The following is a 17321-nucleotide window of genomic DNA, read 5'->3' as shown; positions in this document are numbered from 1 at the left end:
GTGTGTGTGTGTGTGTGCATGTGTTTCCTTTGAAGGTGTTATACTTCACCGCTGCATTAAACAACCAAAAGGGAGCAAAATGTAACTATGCTGTAATTTAACAGTACAAATTCAAAGGCTTACAGGATTAACCAAGAGAGTAAGAGAATGCGAGCACAAGAGAAAGAAACACAGGCACAAAGTAAGAGAGCAAAATAAAAGTCCCTGAAGAATGTAAGCTCTCTTTAGGTTGCTGAGGTCAGTGTCCACAGGGTTTTATTGCTCTTCTTCTTTGTGTCCCATGATGCCACAGACATGCACCTAAGCGCACTAATACCCGTATTAGCCCTCTCGTCTCCCTCTAATGCCTTTTCTCCTCGCTGCTCATCTGCCTACTTCCCTACTTAATCCTGGCTTAAGCCCAGCCGTAATTAGCCAGGATGACCAGCTGATGGACAGCAGGGACAGCCTCTTGCGGCACTGACCTGAACAAAAAACACAAGTCAGCTAGACATGCAGAATCTGCAGCCCAATGCATTGTTTTTTCAAAGACTGCTAAAGCTGGAGAACCATCCTTATCTCCTCAGCCATTCAGCAGTCACAGTTCCTTTGTGGTTGGAGCTATTTTATCTAGTCAAAATGTGAATCCATCATCTCCCTTAGGCCCATAAACAGACACCCACAAAAGAAGAACAGAATACACAATCTCCTTTGTTGCTGAAAATTTGACCCTCCTCTGCAAAGCGGAGAATGGCTTGCATGGGTGTTGCACATTCATATGGATTTTTGCTAATATGAGGCACTAACAAACCACTGCCTCACTGCCAGGAATGAGAAAAGCTGGCTCTTCTCCAGGTGCACTGTGGGAAGAAAGGCTGAGCAGATACCTTTTTGCCCAAAGCCCCACCCACAGCCCTCCCACCCCACGTACAGCCCTCCCAACCCACTTACAGCCCCGCTCTCTCATAGGCCCAACTTGAAGCCTTTTGAAGCCAATAATATTTTTAAAAAGGAGAGAATAACTTCTGCTAGAGCTTTCTCTCCACAGACCCTCAAGGCCCAAAAATCTCAAATCCTCATTTTCATTCATCCTGCTGTGCATGTGTATAAATACAGAGGCAGAGGCAGGCTACAATAACGCAGGGTAAAAACCCAACAGCCCCAGTTCTTTAGAGACCAAAGCTCGGCAGCCATTGATCTACAAGTGCTTGAAGGCAGGAATTACACATGTCTCACATGTAAAGGAGAAGAAAAAGGGTGTGCGTTTATCACTGAGACTGGTTGAGTTTGAAGTGATGGCTAGATAAAGCAGTAATAAAGAGCAGGATTCTCACAGACATTTAACTTTCATTCCTGCATACTTAACAAAGACAGAAAGAGGGTCCCAAGTGCGAGCAGAGAGACTCCACTGGGTGTGAAGAGAGGCAGACACTTCCTCTCGTGAGAAGGAACAAACTTGTGCATGTTTACCCGAACACATGCATATGCATTATGGATGTCAGCCGAGGCTATAGCAGCGTGGCGGAGCGTGAAGGCCAATGAAGTGGGAGAAAGTGAAGAAAGAGAAAGGGAGGGATAGATATGACAAGGGAATCAAGAACAAGCAAGAGAGAGAGAAGCCAACAGAGAAGAAAAGGAAGAAAAAGCTTCTCAACTGATCGTGACCAGACGTGTACTGGGACCTGAGAGAGAGGGAGTGAGGCTCCAAAGGAAGCAATAAGCTCTTTCTGACAGGCGGCAGTAGTCAGATCAATAGCCTGATGCTCTCTGTCCCCCACCTAACACCTGGGGCTCCGCAACTTACAGTCATTTGCGTCCCTCACTCATTGAATTACGCTCTTATTGGATTTATATAACTCCAACCCACACATCAAATCCTGCGCATCAGGTTTTGATTTGTTGGTCATTCTCTTTGGTGTGCCAAGCAAGCATTGGCAGACTTTCCACCGATGTCACTTGGAAGGCATGCGAGAGAGATCACTCACTAAAGCGCACGCATAGAACTCTGCGTAGGAGTGAGGAGGTATTAGGAGTCAAACAGGGAGGGAGGATGAGGAACACTGAATTTCAAGCTCAGTCTCACCTATTTTATTTTCTTTTTCAAAATTCCATCAGCATATCCTCTTAGTCTAAGTGTAGTTGAAGTGCAGGGACTGGATACAGTAAAGAGAGCTCTCTTCTGGACCAAGACTATGGCTGGATCCTGGCTTAATGTGCTCCAATTATTGTGGAAAACTGAGGGTTCTTTCACATCACACACTGAAAAATGCTCAGCCTCTGAAACTCTTTCAACTGCTTTTAATCAGCGCCCACATTAAGCTAATCTCTCCTCAAACCGACCACAAGGCCCTTCAGCTGGAGCTTCTTATATCTAGTGCATTTTTCCCACTTTTTTATTTTCTGGGCTTATGCTAGTAACAGGGAAGTCACATTTCGGAAAAAAATGGGCTGTGGGAGATATCTTTCTTCACACAAAATGAGATCCAAAAAGTCAGGAGAGTACAGTTGGCTATCTTCTACATCTTGTTTTGACCACACAGGGAGTGTGAAAGAGGGGTAAAGGTCAGTTATCCTTAAGTTATACAGTTCATATACGGTATTTAAAGGAATACACCACTGTTTTTCAGCCTGGCCTCCATCTGATGTATCTGTAGCAAACGCTCACTTACCACAGACAATAATTTCAATGTGTTTTCCTGTACTTAGTAAGAGAACAGAAAACCTGTCCACACAAACAAGCTTATAATAGAAGCGAAGGGGCAGTTGCTTCAGCCCTTGCACATTGGTTTCTATTATAAATGTGCTTGACCATGGTCACTGACTGTATGATACAGATATGTTAGACAGAACTTAGGCTGAAGAACGCTAGAGTATTCAGTTAACACTTTGAAGCTGGCGCAAAAACGTGGCTATTTCTGCCATTCAATCTACTCTTCGACTTCAATAATGTGATGTCTCGTGCTGTTGCTGCCTTTATTTATTATGCAAAGAATGTGAACCTGACAAAGCCAAAGACTTGATTTTTTTGTTTGTATCACGAACAACTTTTCAGAATATCACAAGAATAGAAACGAAAGTCACACATTAGTCATATTTTATTGTTACTCTGATTAGCACTTACCTATCTGGATTGCTGTCTGGTTGAGCTTGCACACTTACTCTGAAAACAATCACAGTACATCCAACAATAAAATAAGCCTTGTGCATCTTTTATACAGTGATAGAAACACAGTAGCACACAGAAAGCTCCAATTCTACATGCTGATATTTTTTACTATGCTCAAGGTGCACATGCATGCACCGTAACTCCTCTGGTGGCAGATTTAAATGAGTTTAAGGGGTCACTGCCAATTTCTCAGAATGGACCACCGACAAGATGCTCTGTTCAATAAGGCTAAAACCCTTGAATTCAACGTTTACTATTCAGTAGTTATTAATCTAAATTCTTTTTATTCAGGAGCTACCATGGATTATTCAGTAACCATTAATATGCAATTAATATGTAGGTTATAATATGTAGGTATAATATGTAGGTGCTTGCAGATATTTCAGTAGAGAACTGAAGTGTCGGCCAACATTCGAGCTTTTAAGGTTTAAGGGGTTAATACAGTGTTTAGCACATCACTATAGGCTTTCACAGTAATTGCCCCCAACTCCCTGGAGTATCATGCCCACATAAAAGATATTTTCTGTGAGAAAGCCTGTTCAGGATGCAGGCAGAGCCTGGAGGACCATAGGGAAGGGTCACTCTGCACCCCTCACACAGATAGACAGGTGACAGAGAGAGCAGCTCAGGGAGAACGGGCAGGTGTGAAGGAGAGGTGTGCTGGGGCAATGTAGTCCCAGCTGACATCTGGTGCAGTCATGCCATAACCTGTCAAGAGCAGCTGTCACACCAGGGCAAAGTCAGCCACAAAGGGAGAGAGACAGAGCAAGAGAAAATGAGAGAAAGAGAAAGAGAGTGAGAACACAGGAAAGTGAGATAAAGAGGAACACAGAGAAAGAGAGAGTGAGAGCACAAAAGTAATAGATAGAACGCTTCCTTTTTATGTGACATGGCAAGAGGAATAAAAAAAGGCTGAGAGACAGAACCCAAGTGGCAGAAGAAACAGTAAATTTCTAGCTTGAAGTGTGAATCCGACCAGTTTAAATTATGCTGTTGAAACAGGCAGCTATAATTCATTTAACGAGGAATGGGGCTGAAAGCACTGCACACCTCCAGCTCACTCTCTCGCTCGTAAGGACTTAATGAAAGCGACATGATAATGGGCAGAATGATGCCTGGCCGTCACAAAGACATTTGCTTAATGATGCCCATGGGAAGCAGCTACCCCAGCTTACAATCCCACATTTTCCTTGATGTGGAAGAATCCAACTAGGGCAACAATGATTAGCTGACAAAGTCAACCACATTGATTATTAAAAAATGCTGATATGGATTTTTATTGTCGATACACTGCTAGTGTTGAAGTACTCGAATCCGGTTTTGGTCTAATGACCAAGCTCTGTCTCGACACCATTGGAACTCAGTCTTGTCTCAGTCTACGGGTAAGGTGGATTCAGAAATTCGTCTCAAGACAAGCAGCGTGCAATGCCTCTGAGGTAACTGAAAACTAAATTTATTTTTCTATTATTATTGAATAACAAGAAAACCTTCAAACAGAATAAAACAGTCCTTACTCTGCATGTTTAAATCAAATCTGTTAGCTACCAGTTTGGGTTCCAACTGATCTTTTCCATGATAGTGAACTAGGCATTATTTGCTTGTTGATGTTCATTGTTTCTAAAATTCAAACATCCCCTTTGGGCAGATTAGAATGTTATTATTACTGTGTTTCATTTAATAATAAAAATGGCTTATTGTTGCTTGGTTTATATTCAACTGACTTTAGGTGGTGACTTCTGAATATGTTTTAAAGAAGAAAGGACAGAGAACTTTAACCTTACCATCATTTGCTTTCAGAAGTGTCGGGGTCTCGGTCTTGACTCAGACTCACCTCTAGAGGTCTTGACTATAATTCTACAGTACACCTTAAAAAGAGTTCTCTAATGCTCTATAATGCTCATATGGCAGACATGGCTATTCTGACAGATTGCAGTTCACTACAGGAAGCACTGGGGGTGGTTTGGCTTCAGTTGGTTTTGTTGTTTAGTTGCACCATTAAGAAGAAATCACGTGTCGCACACAACCAGAACTTGTAACGATGGTTTGAACTAGTTGATTTATCACATAACCTGAAGTACAAAGATAAGCACTATTTGCAGCCCTAAATCCAACTATGGGCTTCAGTTCACTATGCAGAGAAGTGGAGGAGCCATTTTGGTTCTTAAAGTGGTTTTATATTTTACAGTGTCAACCAACTACAGAGAGCTGACGCAAGCCAAGCTAAGCTGAGGGCTTCTGCTGGAATCACTGGGTGGGAGCGGCACTAACCCTTCACCTCTGCGAGCTGGGAAATATTTAAACTTAACAGAGGCTTGCTGAAAGCTCCACTGAAATATTAATAACGCTCCTACATGCAGAACATATCAGCAGGTCCAGAGACACAGGCTGAGGTAGAACTTGAAAAGCGGCCAAACGAGCTAAAAATAAACACTCGCGACAGCGGCCTCTCTGAGGATGGGGTGAGGAATAGGACTCGCAGCATCTGTCTTGCAGACCCACTTTCTGTTTGCGGAGACGGCGGCTGCTGGCGCTGCGGGAAGGGAGCAGAGGCTGCTGGGCGTCAGGATGGGAGACAGTTCATCTGCTGCAGGAGGAGAAAGCTAGCGGCTTTGACACGGTGCCAGTTGCCCATCCCAACTTCAGGAAAGTGAGTCAGGTAGGTTTCTGAAACTACAGCATCGCTTGGCCTCTGTTCCCAGTACACTGCCCCATGCCCACCCCACAGATGATAGAATGATGTTTTAACTAGGAGCACAATCATTAGATCCTGCAAAACGTGCTGAGGATCCTATGGCATGTGGGTGTCTGAGTCAGAGAGGAAGAGTGGGAGATCTTCAGGCAAGTTGGGTTTATGCTGAGCTCTAACAAGACGTGACAGGCTGCATCTTTGATCCATGAAAACGTTCCTGCCTTTCCGACTGCCGAAAGCACTGTCAATGTTTTCTAGAAGTTAGCTTACTATGTACAGCTACAAAGGCCTACTTCTCTTTGAAAGCACTTCTTTTTGGGGAAGGAGTTGCGGACATTTTGCTTAGGTTATGTACACATATGACTTAGGCCCGTGGCAGGGGTTGGGTAACCCCATTACCATGTTAACAGACCCCTGTAACAGTAAAAACAAGCATTGTTTAAATATATATGTACACCTCAAACCATATCAAGATGCTAACGTTTTCCATGAGACACATAAATTACCATTTTTTACATGTGGGATGTTGTACACATTTGCTGTAACTAGCATAGATGCTATTTTCCCTGTTCAGTAGAAAAGCGGGGCCCTGCTGTGCGGTTCAGATTACAAGAAATCAGACTTGTACAAAAAGTACTCTGTGGTCTATGTATTCTTAGCTGTAGGAGCCATGCTGAGACAAACGGAACAAGATGTGAGGATAACAGCATTAAAAAGTACCGTGTACATCTTTGTCAGCTTGTAAAAATCAGACTTATCCTAACCTAGGCTTGTTCAAGTAACGTATGGGACCTATGGGCTCTTTCACTGGAGCAGCAGGCAATCACTGTGAATCACTCTGCATTCAAACCAAACAATAGTGGAAAGCCTTCAGAATGTGGGCGAACCTGAAAACTTCCGGCTAGTTCATACTACCTTTCAGCTCAGCTCACCGAACTGATAGTAAAGATAACTGTAAGGATAACAGTAAGACTCAGTAACAACCTTCTAGGCTCAAGATGTTTCAACAACTCCCTTACCAGTCTCATCAAGTATTCAAATTCTGTTACCAGCCTTAATATGACCAGATTAATATGAGCTGACCACCCCAAGTGCCCTATAGTTTCACTCTTATATCAAAGAGGCATTGCTCTGGGTTTGATGAAATCTTAGTGGAATGGACTTGCCAGATTTCAAGAATCAATACAGCATTAATCTCTCTTGGACAGGGGCACTGTGAAGCAGGCTATCAGGGCACAGAGGTGTGGAGGATGAGAGTAGGCTCGCTGTAAATCCTCCAGCCTGTCAAAGACAGAGAGGGGCAGTGAGGAGCCGAGTACTCCCTGGGGCCTCTGATACAACGGGCATGACACATCCGTGGCCAGAGAGTTCACTCCTATCACTCCTGTACTCTTCTAGCCATCACAATGACAGACGAAGGCACATGCACTCTTATTCATTCTCCTTCTCTCATACATTCACACACAAACGCTCACCCACAATGATAACCAGAGACTTCATAAAGCCCTATTTCCATTTTGCTTTGCTGTAAAACATGATCCAAAAGGTCAGAGGGATGCAGTCTGGCAAATTCATTTAGTCATAAATTGAACTTTATGTGCACGCACATAACCGTTATGTACAGCCCTGCGACAGAAAGGCGCACGCTGAACGAACACAGCACTGCAGCTAAAGAAAAAGAAAACATAATAGATCTCTTTAACAGCATGAACCTTTAGTGGCTGCAGGTTTCTGTGGATATAATTCACCCAAGTGGATATATAGTGTATTTAATAAAAACACACAAAGCAGTTGCACTTGATTACCAAACAGCAAGAAAATCCACTGAGAACAATAACTGAGGACATTTGCTTTTGGACAAGATGAAAAGGACAGTGAGACTAAAATGAGTTTCAGAACAGAAGAAGTAGTTGGGCTACACAGACTGGAAATGCAAGAAATATTAACCCTTTAAAACCAAACATGTTCCCACTAAAACATTCACAGTATGTTCTCTTAGACAGTTGTTTGAGATATAAATAGAGATGGAACAATACCACCTTCTCTTTTCTGATACCAATACAAGAGAAAGGCATTTCAAACAAATTTGATATTGGAAACTGTAAGGCATTATTCAAAATTTTATAATAATTACCCAAAAAAAGTATAGGCTACAGGCTACCGCACACCATTCAGTCTCTTTACTTTTGTTGGAATCTATATGTGTGGAGCATAAACTGAAGCTGAGCTTCTTGTTTATCTGCACTTTTCTGCCACTCAAACACTCTACCACCTCACAGAAGCAAATACACAGTTAACAACATGACACAATACAACACAAGGGTGTGGTACATCAGGTTAGATTTGTTACAGCATTGTACTGGATTCATTCTTACTTACCCTCCAGTTTCTGCTCAAGCATTTTCTGCTGATATCGGCCCTATTGATACAGGGGGTTGATATCTTGAGTTATCAACACCCCTCAAATTCCACATCAAATTAGAGTAGAGCTTTCTGATGATAAGTGATGAACTGTGACATTCCATTACCAATCTTTAATACATCTACAGAGTCTTCTGAATTGTCTGCCCACTAGATCACAGTGGGCAGTGGATACAGATCGACAGTCTGCAACCATTTTTCCCTACTTTTCTTTTTTAGCAGCCAGAAGACTAAATATACCATACAGCAGATCCAGTCAAAGCAATGGGTGTTATTCCTTTGCACACTATTTTCATCTTTTACACTGGATATTTTGTTCAATAACTGGCATAACTAAAAATCCGAGTTTTGCTGAACGAGATCATGTCATATATCACATGTTAAGATACATGCTGTGCTTGCTCCTCACTATGCCCTACTGCTTCATGGATTTCCGCATTTAAAAAAGAATCACCTTAATTGTGCATCACTTTGGATTCAAAACCAGCAGTGAAATTCACATTCAAATACAAATCAATAGATGTTGGCAAATCAAATCAGGTGGCTGGATCCTGGGACTATTCATTTCATAAGAAAAGTGTAAAACTGAACTGTGAGGATCAACACCTGCAAGCAAAGGGGTGATGAAGCAAGAGCTCCTTGCTAATTCAATGCATACTTTGCCACAATGTCAGGATTTTTGTCAGACTTGATGCTTAAAGAAAAAAAGTCCCAAAAAGAAAAAAGGGGGGGGAAAAGATTTGTGGAATGTTACTTTTGCATTCTTGACATTCTTTCAGTGTGGAAGAACAAAGGCTCACTTACAACACGGCTGAATCTTTTAAATCCAATATTTCAAGCTCATTTAACTCCTTTGTGGAAAAAATACCTTTCCAGACTCTGAGCCCAGACCTCTGTTGAGCACCCACTGCTCCTTGACCCCTCTATGGCTCTCATTTAAGGAGACCACAGCACAACAAAGCATATCATGTGCAATTACCTCCTAAGCCTCAGTGGTTTTTCTAACAACAGTTCCTTTCAGGGGCTCAGGGGGGTTCCTGACTATCATACATGGTTCTGTGATGACGAGGCAGCCACACAAAGGACAAGACGAGGAGAAATGACAGGAGAGACACAAGGGCTAAGAGCCCTCTGCCCTCAGATCACATGATGGAGAGCAAGCTGACCTGCAGGACAGCACAAGTGTCCCAGCACAGTGGCCTCAGAAAAGAGCTAAAACATTTGAAAACGAAAAACCTGCCTTAGGTTTTTCTGCACTGACTGGAAGTCATTAGGAAGATGGCTGTGTTAGTGTTGTGAGAAGGTGCAGACCTCTCATTTAGCTGAGCTATGCGAGGAGACAGTAAACAAACAGAAGGGGAAAAAAACACTTTCATGACACTTTCAAGGAGTCATTCCATGAAAAAAAGTGCCAATTGAGTCCACAACATCTGATGCAATGTATAAGGGATAAAATGTGATAAGCATTTTTCAAACTTAAATATCATTGCTGTTCAAAAGAAAAAAAAACCCTTCCACTTTTTCATCTTGCCACATCATTTGAGCACAGCACCTGTCTTTTACAGTGTCAAAATTTCTCAATGAATTGGCCAAAAGACCTGCTCCAACATGTTTTGAAATAAATATTACTACATTAATTCCCATTAACAGTAAAGAATGTTTTCACTTTCTCTTGTTTCACGGGGCCCGACATTCAGAGGGCTGCTGTAAAATTACCATTCTGGAGATAACTGTTTGTTTTTTCTTTTGTTTTTTTTGTGCAAACAGTTTTTCATTCATTTTTTGTCATGTCCACAGAATTGTCATATATTTTACTGTTAACTGACATTAGAAGGTCTGGTGGCAGCCAGTTTTGCATGAAATACTCCAGCCCATCACATTCCCCACTGTCACAGCTTAATAAGATATATGAGTAAGATAGGGTTGGACTTCTTTGTGCCATTTGCCATAAAAAATAAAAAATTAAATGCTTACTGAGGTGGGAAAAGCTGTTTTTTTTCTAAGACCAATATGTAATTGAAGATTTCTTGATGTTAAAAAAAAATTAATCATATCAAATCATGTCCACTGGGCACTGATCTCATGGAAATGCCTCTCAGGTCTTCAGCTACCAGCAGTACTGCGAAAAGATGGCATACAAATTATAAAGGAAGGTGTCGTGCTGAATCCCTACAAAGCACATTTGAGAAAGTTTGATTTAAAAGAGCTCCTTGAGTTGTAGCAAAGTCGGAGACTGGCAGAGCTCCACACCACTGCACATTAACATTGATCCGAGCTGAGGTGAAAGCCCAGCCCAGCCCTGCTATAACAAAGTGTGCTGGGCTTTGAGGCCTCAACAGGAACTATAGGTCACTCTGAATGCCCTGCTAATCTTCTGCTCGCAAAAAAAGAGAGTGTGTATGATTTCATCAACCAAACGGCAGTTCCTCGCACACAGCCCTGTGAAGCAGATCTCCATCCGGGCCCCTTGAAACGGAACTGTTTTTCAAAACCATCAATAAATCACAGAGGAATTAAACGGTCCTTCCAGAGACAATAAAGAAAAGCCAGGTCTCAGTCGCTCTCTTGTTTTTCACTCTTTTCCCATCAGATGTGACTCAGCGCTGAACTGCTGTTTGAAGAGATGGGGGAAAAAGGGCCCTCTGGCAGTCCCCCTCCCCTTCTCCAATGCCCAGAACAGTCAACAGAGAAGTCCAAAGAAAACACTGTCGACAAGAGACGGACTCCTTCAGATGTTCTAGAACAGGCACTCTCAGCTGTTGCCTTGAAACTATGTCTGACACTGCTCATTCGTTACTTTGGCAGCCATGGCTGAATGCTAGAGGGAAAACAAAGACAAGGTCACCTTAGCTTACACCATGGAGGGAAATCCAAAGGTAACAAAAACAGACGATTTCCTGAAATTAAAAAGGGGGTTATGATTTCAGTCACCCCACCCAAATTGCTCTTTTTCAAAGGAGCTCTGCAATTAGTAGAAGTCAAAGGAACTCTGGCAAATGACTTCATTTCTCTTTGATATCTTCAAGTCTTTAGTTTGTACATCTGAGACCTCCTTTGGTCTGCTGCTCTGCACCTGGGCGTCAGTGAGTCTGCACAGAGGTTCAGGCTTGCTCGGTTAGCTTACGTCGTCAGTAGGGGAAAACCCACTAGCTCTTTGTCTTGTGCCCATTCGCTCAGAGCCTTACCTCCACATACACCTGCTTCATTAGCAGCCTGCATGTAACCACTGCAAAGCAGCCTCCCTTGCAAACAATGGGAGGAGGCTCATTCCTCAATAAGATGTGTGATGTGACATTTCCACAGACAACAGCACCCGAGAATGTGAGCTTGTATTCAGCAGGACAGATGGTGTATGGGTACGCATTCTATCCCCACTAAAGATTACGACAAATGAGTTAAAGAAGTCCACAAAAGTACCCTTGCTTGCCCTTGACCAATCCAGCTGCTCTGTCAAGAAGTTTTTTTCTTGAAAATACAAAACATCAGCTGCAAAATGTCATGGTATGACAAATTCAATTTTAATATGCTGAAGGATTCAGAGTGAAACAAATTCAACTTTCCTCAATAAACAACAGTATATGAGCCCTGTGAGTATGGATGATGTAACTTGATGTGTTATATCCCTAAAGGAGATAAATTTCCCCTCTCAATAAATAACCTTTTACAGTTTGGCTCACAGGACTCAAAAGCATAATTGCACAATCCTACAGTCCAGACTGTTTACCAGGGCTGGCCAAACAGCATTTTACAGGCTTCAATTACTCACTGATATTTCTAAATAAGTGCTTGATAACTCATTCTCAAAATCACCCTAATGTAACCATTAATAACGTTTGAAGCGTTTTTAGTCGTCCATCTCATTGGAACAGATAAGCTTCCATTCTAATAAGTGTTTCAATTCACACCGGCTGTGCGAGATGTGCATCTTGTGGCCTTCAAAATCTGTGTTTTTTTTTCATTTGTGGTTCAATAAAGCGGAAACTTCATAAAGATCTAATTAAATCACACATTCCCACTTTCTATAGCTTTCTAGACTAGACTTTAAATAATCATGAAATTTTAGTTGATGATTTACTGCCACATAAATAACTGCTATTAACAATTTGATTGCCTATTTAATTCACTGTATATAGATTTTAAGGTATAAACCTAAAGTGGCCTAATTGACTGATCAGCTATTTCACTCTCTTGCTATCAATACCTAGTGGCTCGCAACTGATGACAGAAACAGTTGAATCTCAAACATACATTACTTGCTGCTGCCTTCTGAAGGTGTTGTTGAGAAAAGCATCAAATTAACAAACATTACTAAACACTTCTCTCTAAAGGCACCAAGTTGTACAATAAGTAGAACTTTTGTTGTTTGTGTAAGACCTGTGACATGTCTCAATAATTGCATTGTCATTTATTTTACTTGAAAATGCACAAACAATTCACATTTTGTTTGTTGCAACATGTACATATGATTGTGGAAGCTAACAACTGTGAAAATAACCGCAATCAGTTCAAATAATTGTGATCAACCAAATATGTATTAATTGTGACAGGCCTGTTCTAAACCGTCTAAAACAATGATTTAATTGAATGTGATCATCTTGTTACAGAGCAGCTCCTGCACTGTACTAACAATGTATGGAAGCTACATGTACAAGCTACACGTCCCACACATTACTTCTTAAGCTGCTTTCTCACTGAATGCAGTATGCGCTGTGCTAGCTGCTCTTGTTGGTGGCAAGCTGCTTTTACACCACTTGTAGTATGAGCACTGCTTGTTGATTGGGTGCGAAAGTGGGCGGCGCTCTCCAATAAAACTAACCTTTCGGATAGCGTTAGGAACTTCCAGACATTTTCCATGTTAGGTAAGCAGCTTTAGGTGTCCGATTCTTTTTCCTTCAGTAGCCACATGGAAAACGTTGCAGTTTGTTGTACTCTGGGCGTTGTGACGTGGATGCCTGGCTTGAATTTATGATGTGATTATATTAACAGTAATGCTTCTATTTCAAGGCCTTTGCAGATGAAATTTATTTTAGGGTATGATTTTCGTTGCCTAAAAAGATAATGCTTCCGAGAAACAATTACAAACATAATGAGCTAATACACAAGTATTTTATTATTTGGGCAATCCCTGCTGTTCACTATTCAAAATACCTCCTCCACACAAAAACACTACTCTTTACTATAAAAATAAAATTAAATCAGTCTTTTAAAACAGTGAGCGAAGGAGCTGTCTGTAACACATTTTTACAGACATAATGTGCTGACTCTATAAAACTGCAATGTCACAAAAGCAGATAAAAAGCCCAGTACATTTCAAGTCTCACACAACACTGGCACAGCCTTCGCACTGCCTCACCGTTCCATTTGAGCTCTTTTAATTATCTTCATGGGTTTTAATTATTTTCAAAATTCAAACTATTCGTCTTAATGATGTGCTTCATTCTCCTCATTATGGCGGACAATTTCTGCATCACTGCATGAATAAGATTATGAAAGCGTCTACAGCTACGGCAAGGAGGAGCGTGAAAGAATAAAATGTCCTTCAGAAGAGAAATAAATGACAGGTGCATCTTGTGATCACTCTGCAGTTCAGAGCTGTTATGGGGAATCGTAATTGTCTATAATTGCATTTTATCAGACTATCTGGTGGAAAGGATGCTTACTTTATGTTTTAAATAAGTCAGCCAGTCTTGCAGCAGGAAAAACGTGGAAGGTAATTACCCTTTTCTTCTCATTTTCTATCAATGAAACGCTCTCATTTATCAGTGTTTAGGGAAACTACAGTCATTATACGGTAATAAACTAATTATAAAATAATTAAAAAAATAATAAAATTTGATTCAGTTAATTAAGAAAGCAAAGCTTGGAGGCAGGTAACATTAGTCTTCAAGAGAGTATATTAGTGAAAGAGACGTGATAAACTGTTATAGCATCTACAAACAACTCATTTCAGATGTTCACAGCTTCAGCCAACCACACAAAAAAGGGGAAAAAAGGCCATGGCGCAAACAGCAACACCACACATTATAAACGGATTACTCCTTCGAACTCAGGCAGAAGAGAATAACATAAGTCAGGATCTGAGTGTCAGAGATCTTAATGAGATAGGACTCTGAGATTACAATGGAAAATGTCCCACCCAGCAATGGACACACACCCCTGTTGCTTGACAGCTTGCTAAATGGAAGCCATTTTGTTAACTGAAAATCAATAACTTCCTCAGACGGATCACGACTGTTTGTCAAGTTGCTCAGGCAAGCCGAACTATAGGCTGTGTTTCCCAACAGACTGTAGCTGAGTGCAAAGTGCTATCAGCAACACAGCACTGCTCTCTAGAGAAATAACACATGAAGTCTGTGAGAAAATGTATGACTGACCAACTGACTGACTGACTGTGTGAGAAATAACTGCTTTTCTAGGGCAGATCATTAGCCCATTATCCATATTTGAACGTCCATATTTGAAATTTGAAATTTCCTTTCATCCATATGTTCTCTGAGCTAGCTTATGCACAAATTGGAAGACATTTCTCAAATCAATCAAACCACATGGCCAATAAGTGAGATTTTATCATGTGTCATGTGACTACTGATTTTTAGCAAAAGAATAGAAAAATCCAAATTTGATTGTGAATTCAAGTATATAATCAAAAAACTCATGCATACTGTTAAATATTCATCCAACGTACAAAAAAATGTATAAAGAATTTCTTTTTTAGACAATTAGGACACATTTGGTGTCATTTTTCCTTTTCATACTAAATTTAGTTGGCGGACATGAATGTGTTAATTAGGCCTAAAGTAACTAGAGCCGGGCACACTCACAGAGAAAAATCTCAATATTTCTGTAGATGGAGACTCATAAGGTCTTAAATCTGTTCCTATTTCAAGTTCAGTTTTGTTTATCACGGGATCACCTTTCCAGCACTGGATCCTCAAACACAGCCCCCTCACTGTAACCCAGTTATTCTTCTGCAAGCTGGATAGAGCGCTTTAAAACTCAGTGTTCGCCAATAAAACATCTTTCAGTTTCACTTATATGAAGCGGGCTTCACACACAGGACCCAGCAGCTGATAAATGAAAGAACAGCAGCCCAACAGAAGCTCTTTTCCAGCCACACTGCGTCATTTGGTTTAGGGCGCTCACCGTGTGCTGCGTAACTTTTAAGTGTGTGTGTGTTTTTTTCCCCACCCGTATTGCCACAATACCCGCCCACGAGCGCTAGGATTGGCTGGACGTTTAGCTTGTGAGTACGAAGCATTAGCCAATCCGAGCGAAGCTCTGCTTATGAATATGACTACAAGACAATCGTAGCTAGCGAGGGCGGGGCCTGCCGGAATGCAGGTGGGGAAAAAAATAACGCAGAGCGAGAATCTCAGCCAGTCCTCTCGTACGGCGATAGCAGTAATGTGCTGTTCTGTAGCGCATCAGGCGGAACTGTAACATTTAGCTACGGAGGACACACGAAAACGAGAGTCTGCAATTTACTTTGGATAACGTGTAACTTTATCTAAATAAAGTTATATTTAAGTATGAGGTATTTTACATAATTAAAGTTAAATAAGTGTAAATATATGCGTTCCATTTAGAAATGTAGTCTTGTTATCTGCGCATTACAACCGTGAAAAGATGCACAAGGTCTGGCTCCCGGAATCAATTTACTACAATGAATCACATGAACCAGTTTATTCAGAGGACAGAAATAAAGCAGGTCCGCCTAGACAATGAAACTAAACACCCTAATGCAATATAACACTGCGTTAAAACTACGCTGGTACCTCGAGGGGGAAGGAAAGTCAGTTCTTACAGACTTAACAGTTTACCACCTCGCCTGTGAAGTGACTGGGAGCAGGTCTAAGTGGATTTGAGGTGGATTTTAATACATGTCTAAGCCAAATCCAGACGTGTTTTCTGAGGTAACACATTTAAACAGCACACGATTTTAGCCATGAGAGAGTCACGTCTTCGTCCTCTAACCAGACCGTCCCCAAACATTCCCACGCTAAAAAAGTTCGTAAACAATTTCAGGGGGAAGAAGCTCAACCCCAAAACATTTAGCCGTTAGAGGATGTCAGCCGTGCCCTTCCCGCCAAACACAGGAAGAACTTTTCTGAAAGTGCTCAGGTAGAGAAACGGCACTTTTACCTGTTGGTCCCTCGACGCTGTCGGCGCGAATCTGAACAGCCAGAAGCAGAAGAATGGCGCAGGTATTCATGTTACGCTTTTAGTCCAGTCTGGGGAAAACAGACGGGGATCATGTCAGTGGCTCCAGGTCTGTAGGTTATGGACTCCAAGTCCATCGGTCCCCGAAATCCCGGGCGAAGCGGAGTTGAGAGAGCAGAGAAGTGAGAGAGAGAAGCTGCGAGCCGTGCGGACTGACGTCAGGGTAAACAGTTCAAAACGGGATTAGGATTTTTTTTTTCTTTCCCAGGCAGACTTTCTGGTGTTGTTGGACGTGGGTGCAGAGTTAAGTGTGTGATGGACGCCCCCATGCGGTGCAATGCGGGATTTAAGCGTGTGCGTGTAGACCCCACACTGCAACATTCACATGCAGCAGTTAGAAAGAACACATCCACTGGCACTGCTGTGGAGTGCTCTCATATACGAAGTATGTGAAAATCTAGTGATTCAGGTGGAGTGCATGGAGAAATATGGCATTTGCTATGCTGTATGCCAGACACTGCTTCTAATGAGTGAATTCAGTTACCTTAAGGTGCTCCCATTCCTGACACAGGTGTTCAATTGCTTGCACACAGCTTGTGTAATGTGCCTAAGATCACCATGTCCAATGCCAGCTGTTGGCTAGAGGGGTATAAAGCTCCCAGCACTGAGCTGTCGAGCATTTGAACTGCACTCTCTGGAGTGATGGGGCTCCATTTATTATGTTCAGGATGAGTTAAAGCGGTGTTTGTGATCCAGAACTAATCGTCCAACATCAGTGGCCTACCTGACCTCACTAATGGTCTTGTGGCTGAATGCCACCCAGTGAAACACTGAAGTGTCTACAAAATTCTGGATGTATGTAACAGCAGACCTGAATTCGTTTGAAGTTAATTGAGGAGCTGGTAG

At 41.8% G+C, this 17321-nt stretch overlaps 1 protein-coding gene across 4 annotated transcripts in view; it reads right to left on the bottom strand.

Moving 5' to 3' along the window:
• Positions 1-16705, bottom strand: part of ptprub (protein tyrosine phosphatase receptor type Ub) — a 241553-nt gene extending 224848 nt beyond the window's left edge. For 2 of the 4 annotated variants that reach the window (XM_036587018.1, XM_036587027.1), the window contains exon 1: positions 16398-16467. In XM_036587018.1, the coding sequence (XP_036442911.1) occupies positions 16398-16467 (70 nt within the window). Of the gene's footprint in view, positions 1-16397 lie in introns of all 4 variants that reach the window. The other 2 variants (XM_036587010.1, XM_036587002.1) reach the window with 2 other exon arrangements.
• Positions 16706-17321: the final 616 nt, after the last annotated feature.

The sequence above is a fragment of the Colossoma macropomum genome, unplaced genomic scaffold (genome assembly GCF_904425465.1).
Source record: "Colossoma macropomum unplaced genomic scaffold, Colossoma_macropomum, whole genome shotgun sequence".
NCBI lineage: Eukaryota > Metazoa > Chordata > Actinopteri > Characiformes > Serrasalmidae > Colossoma > Colossoma macropomum.
Note: the sequence above shows the minus strand (reverse complement) of the source record. Positions and strands in the feature narration are given on the sequence as shown.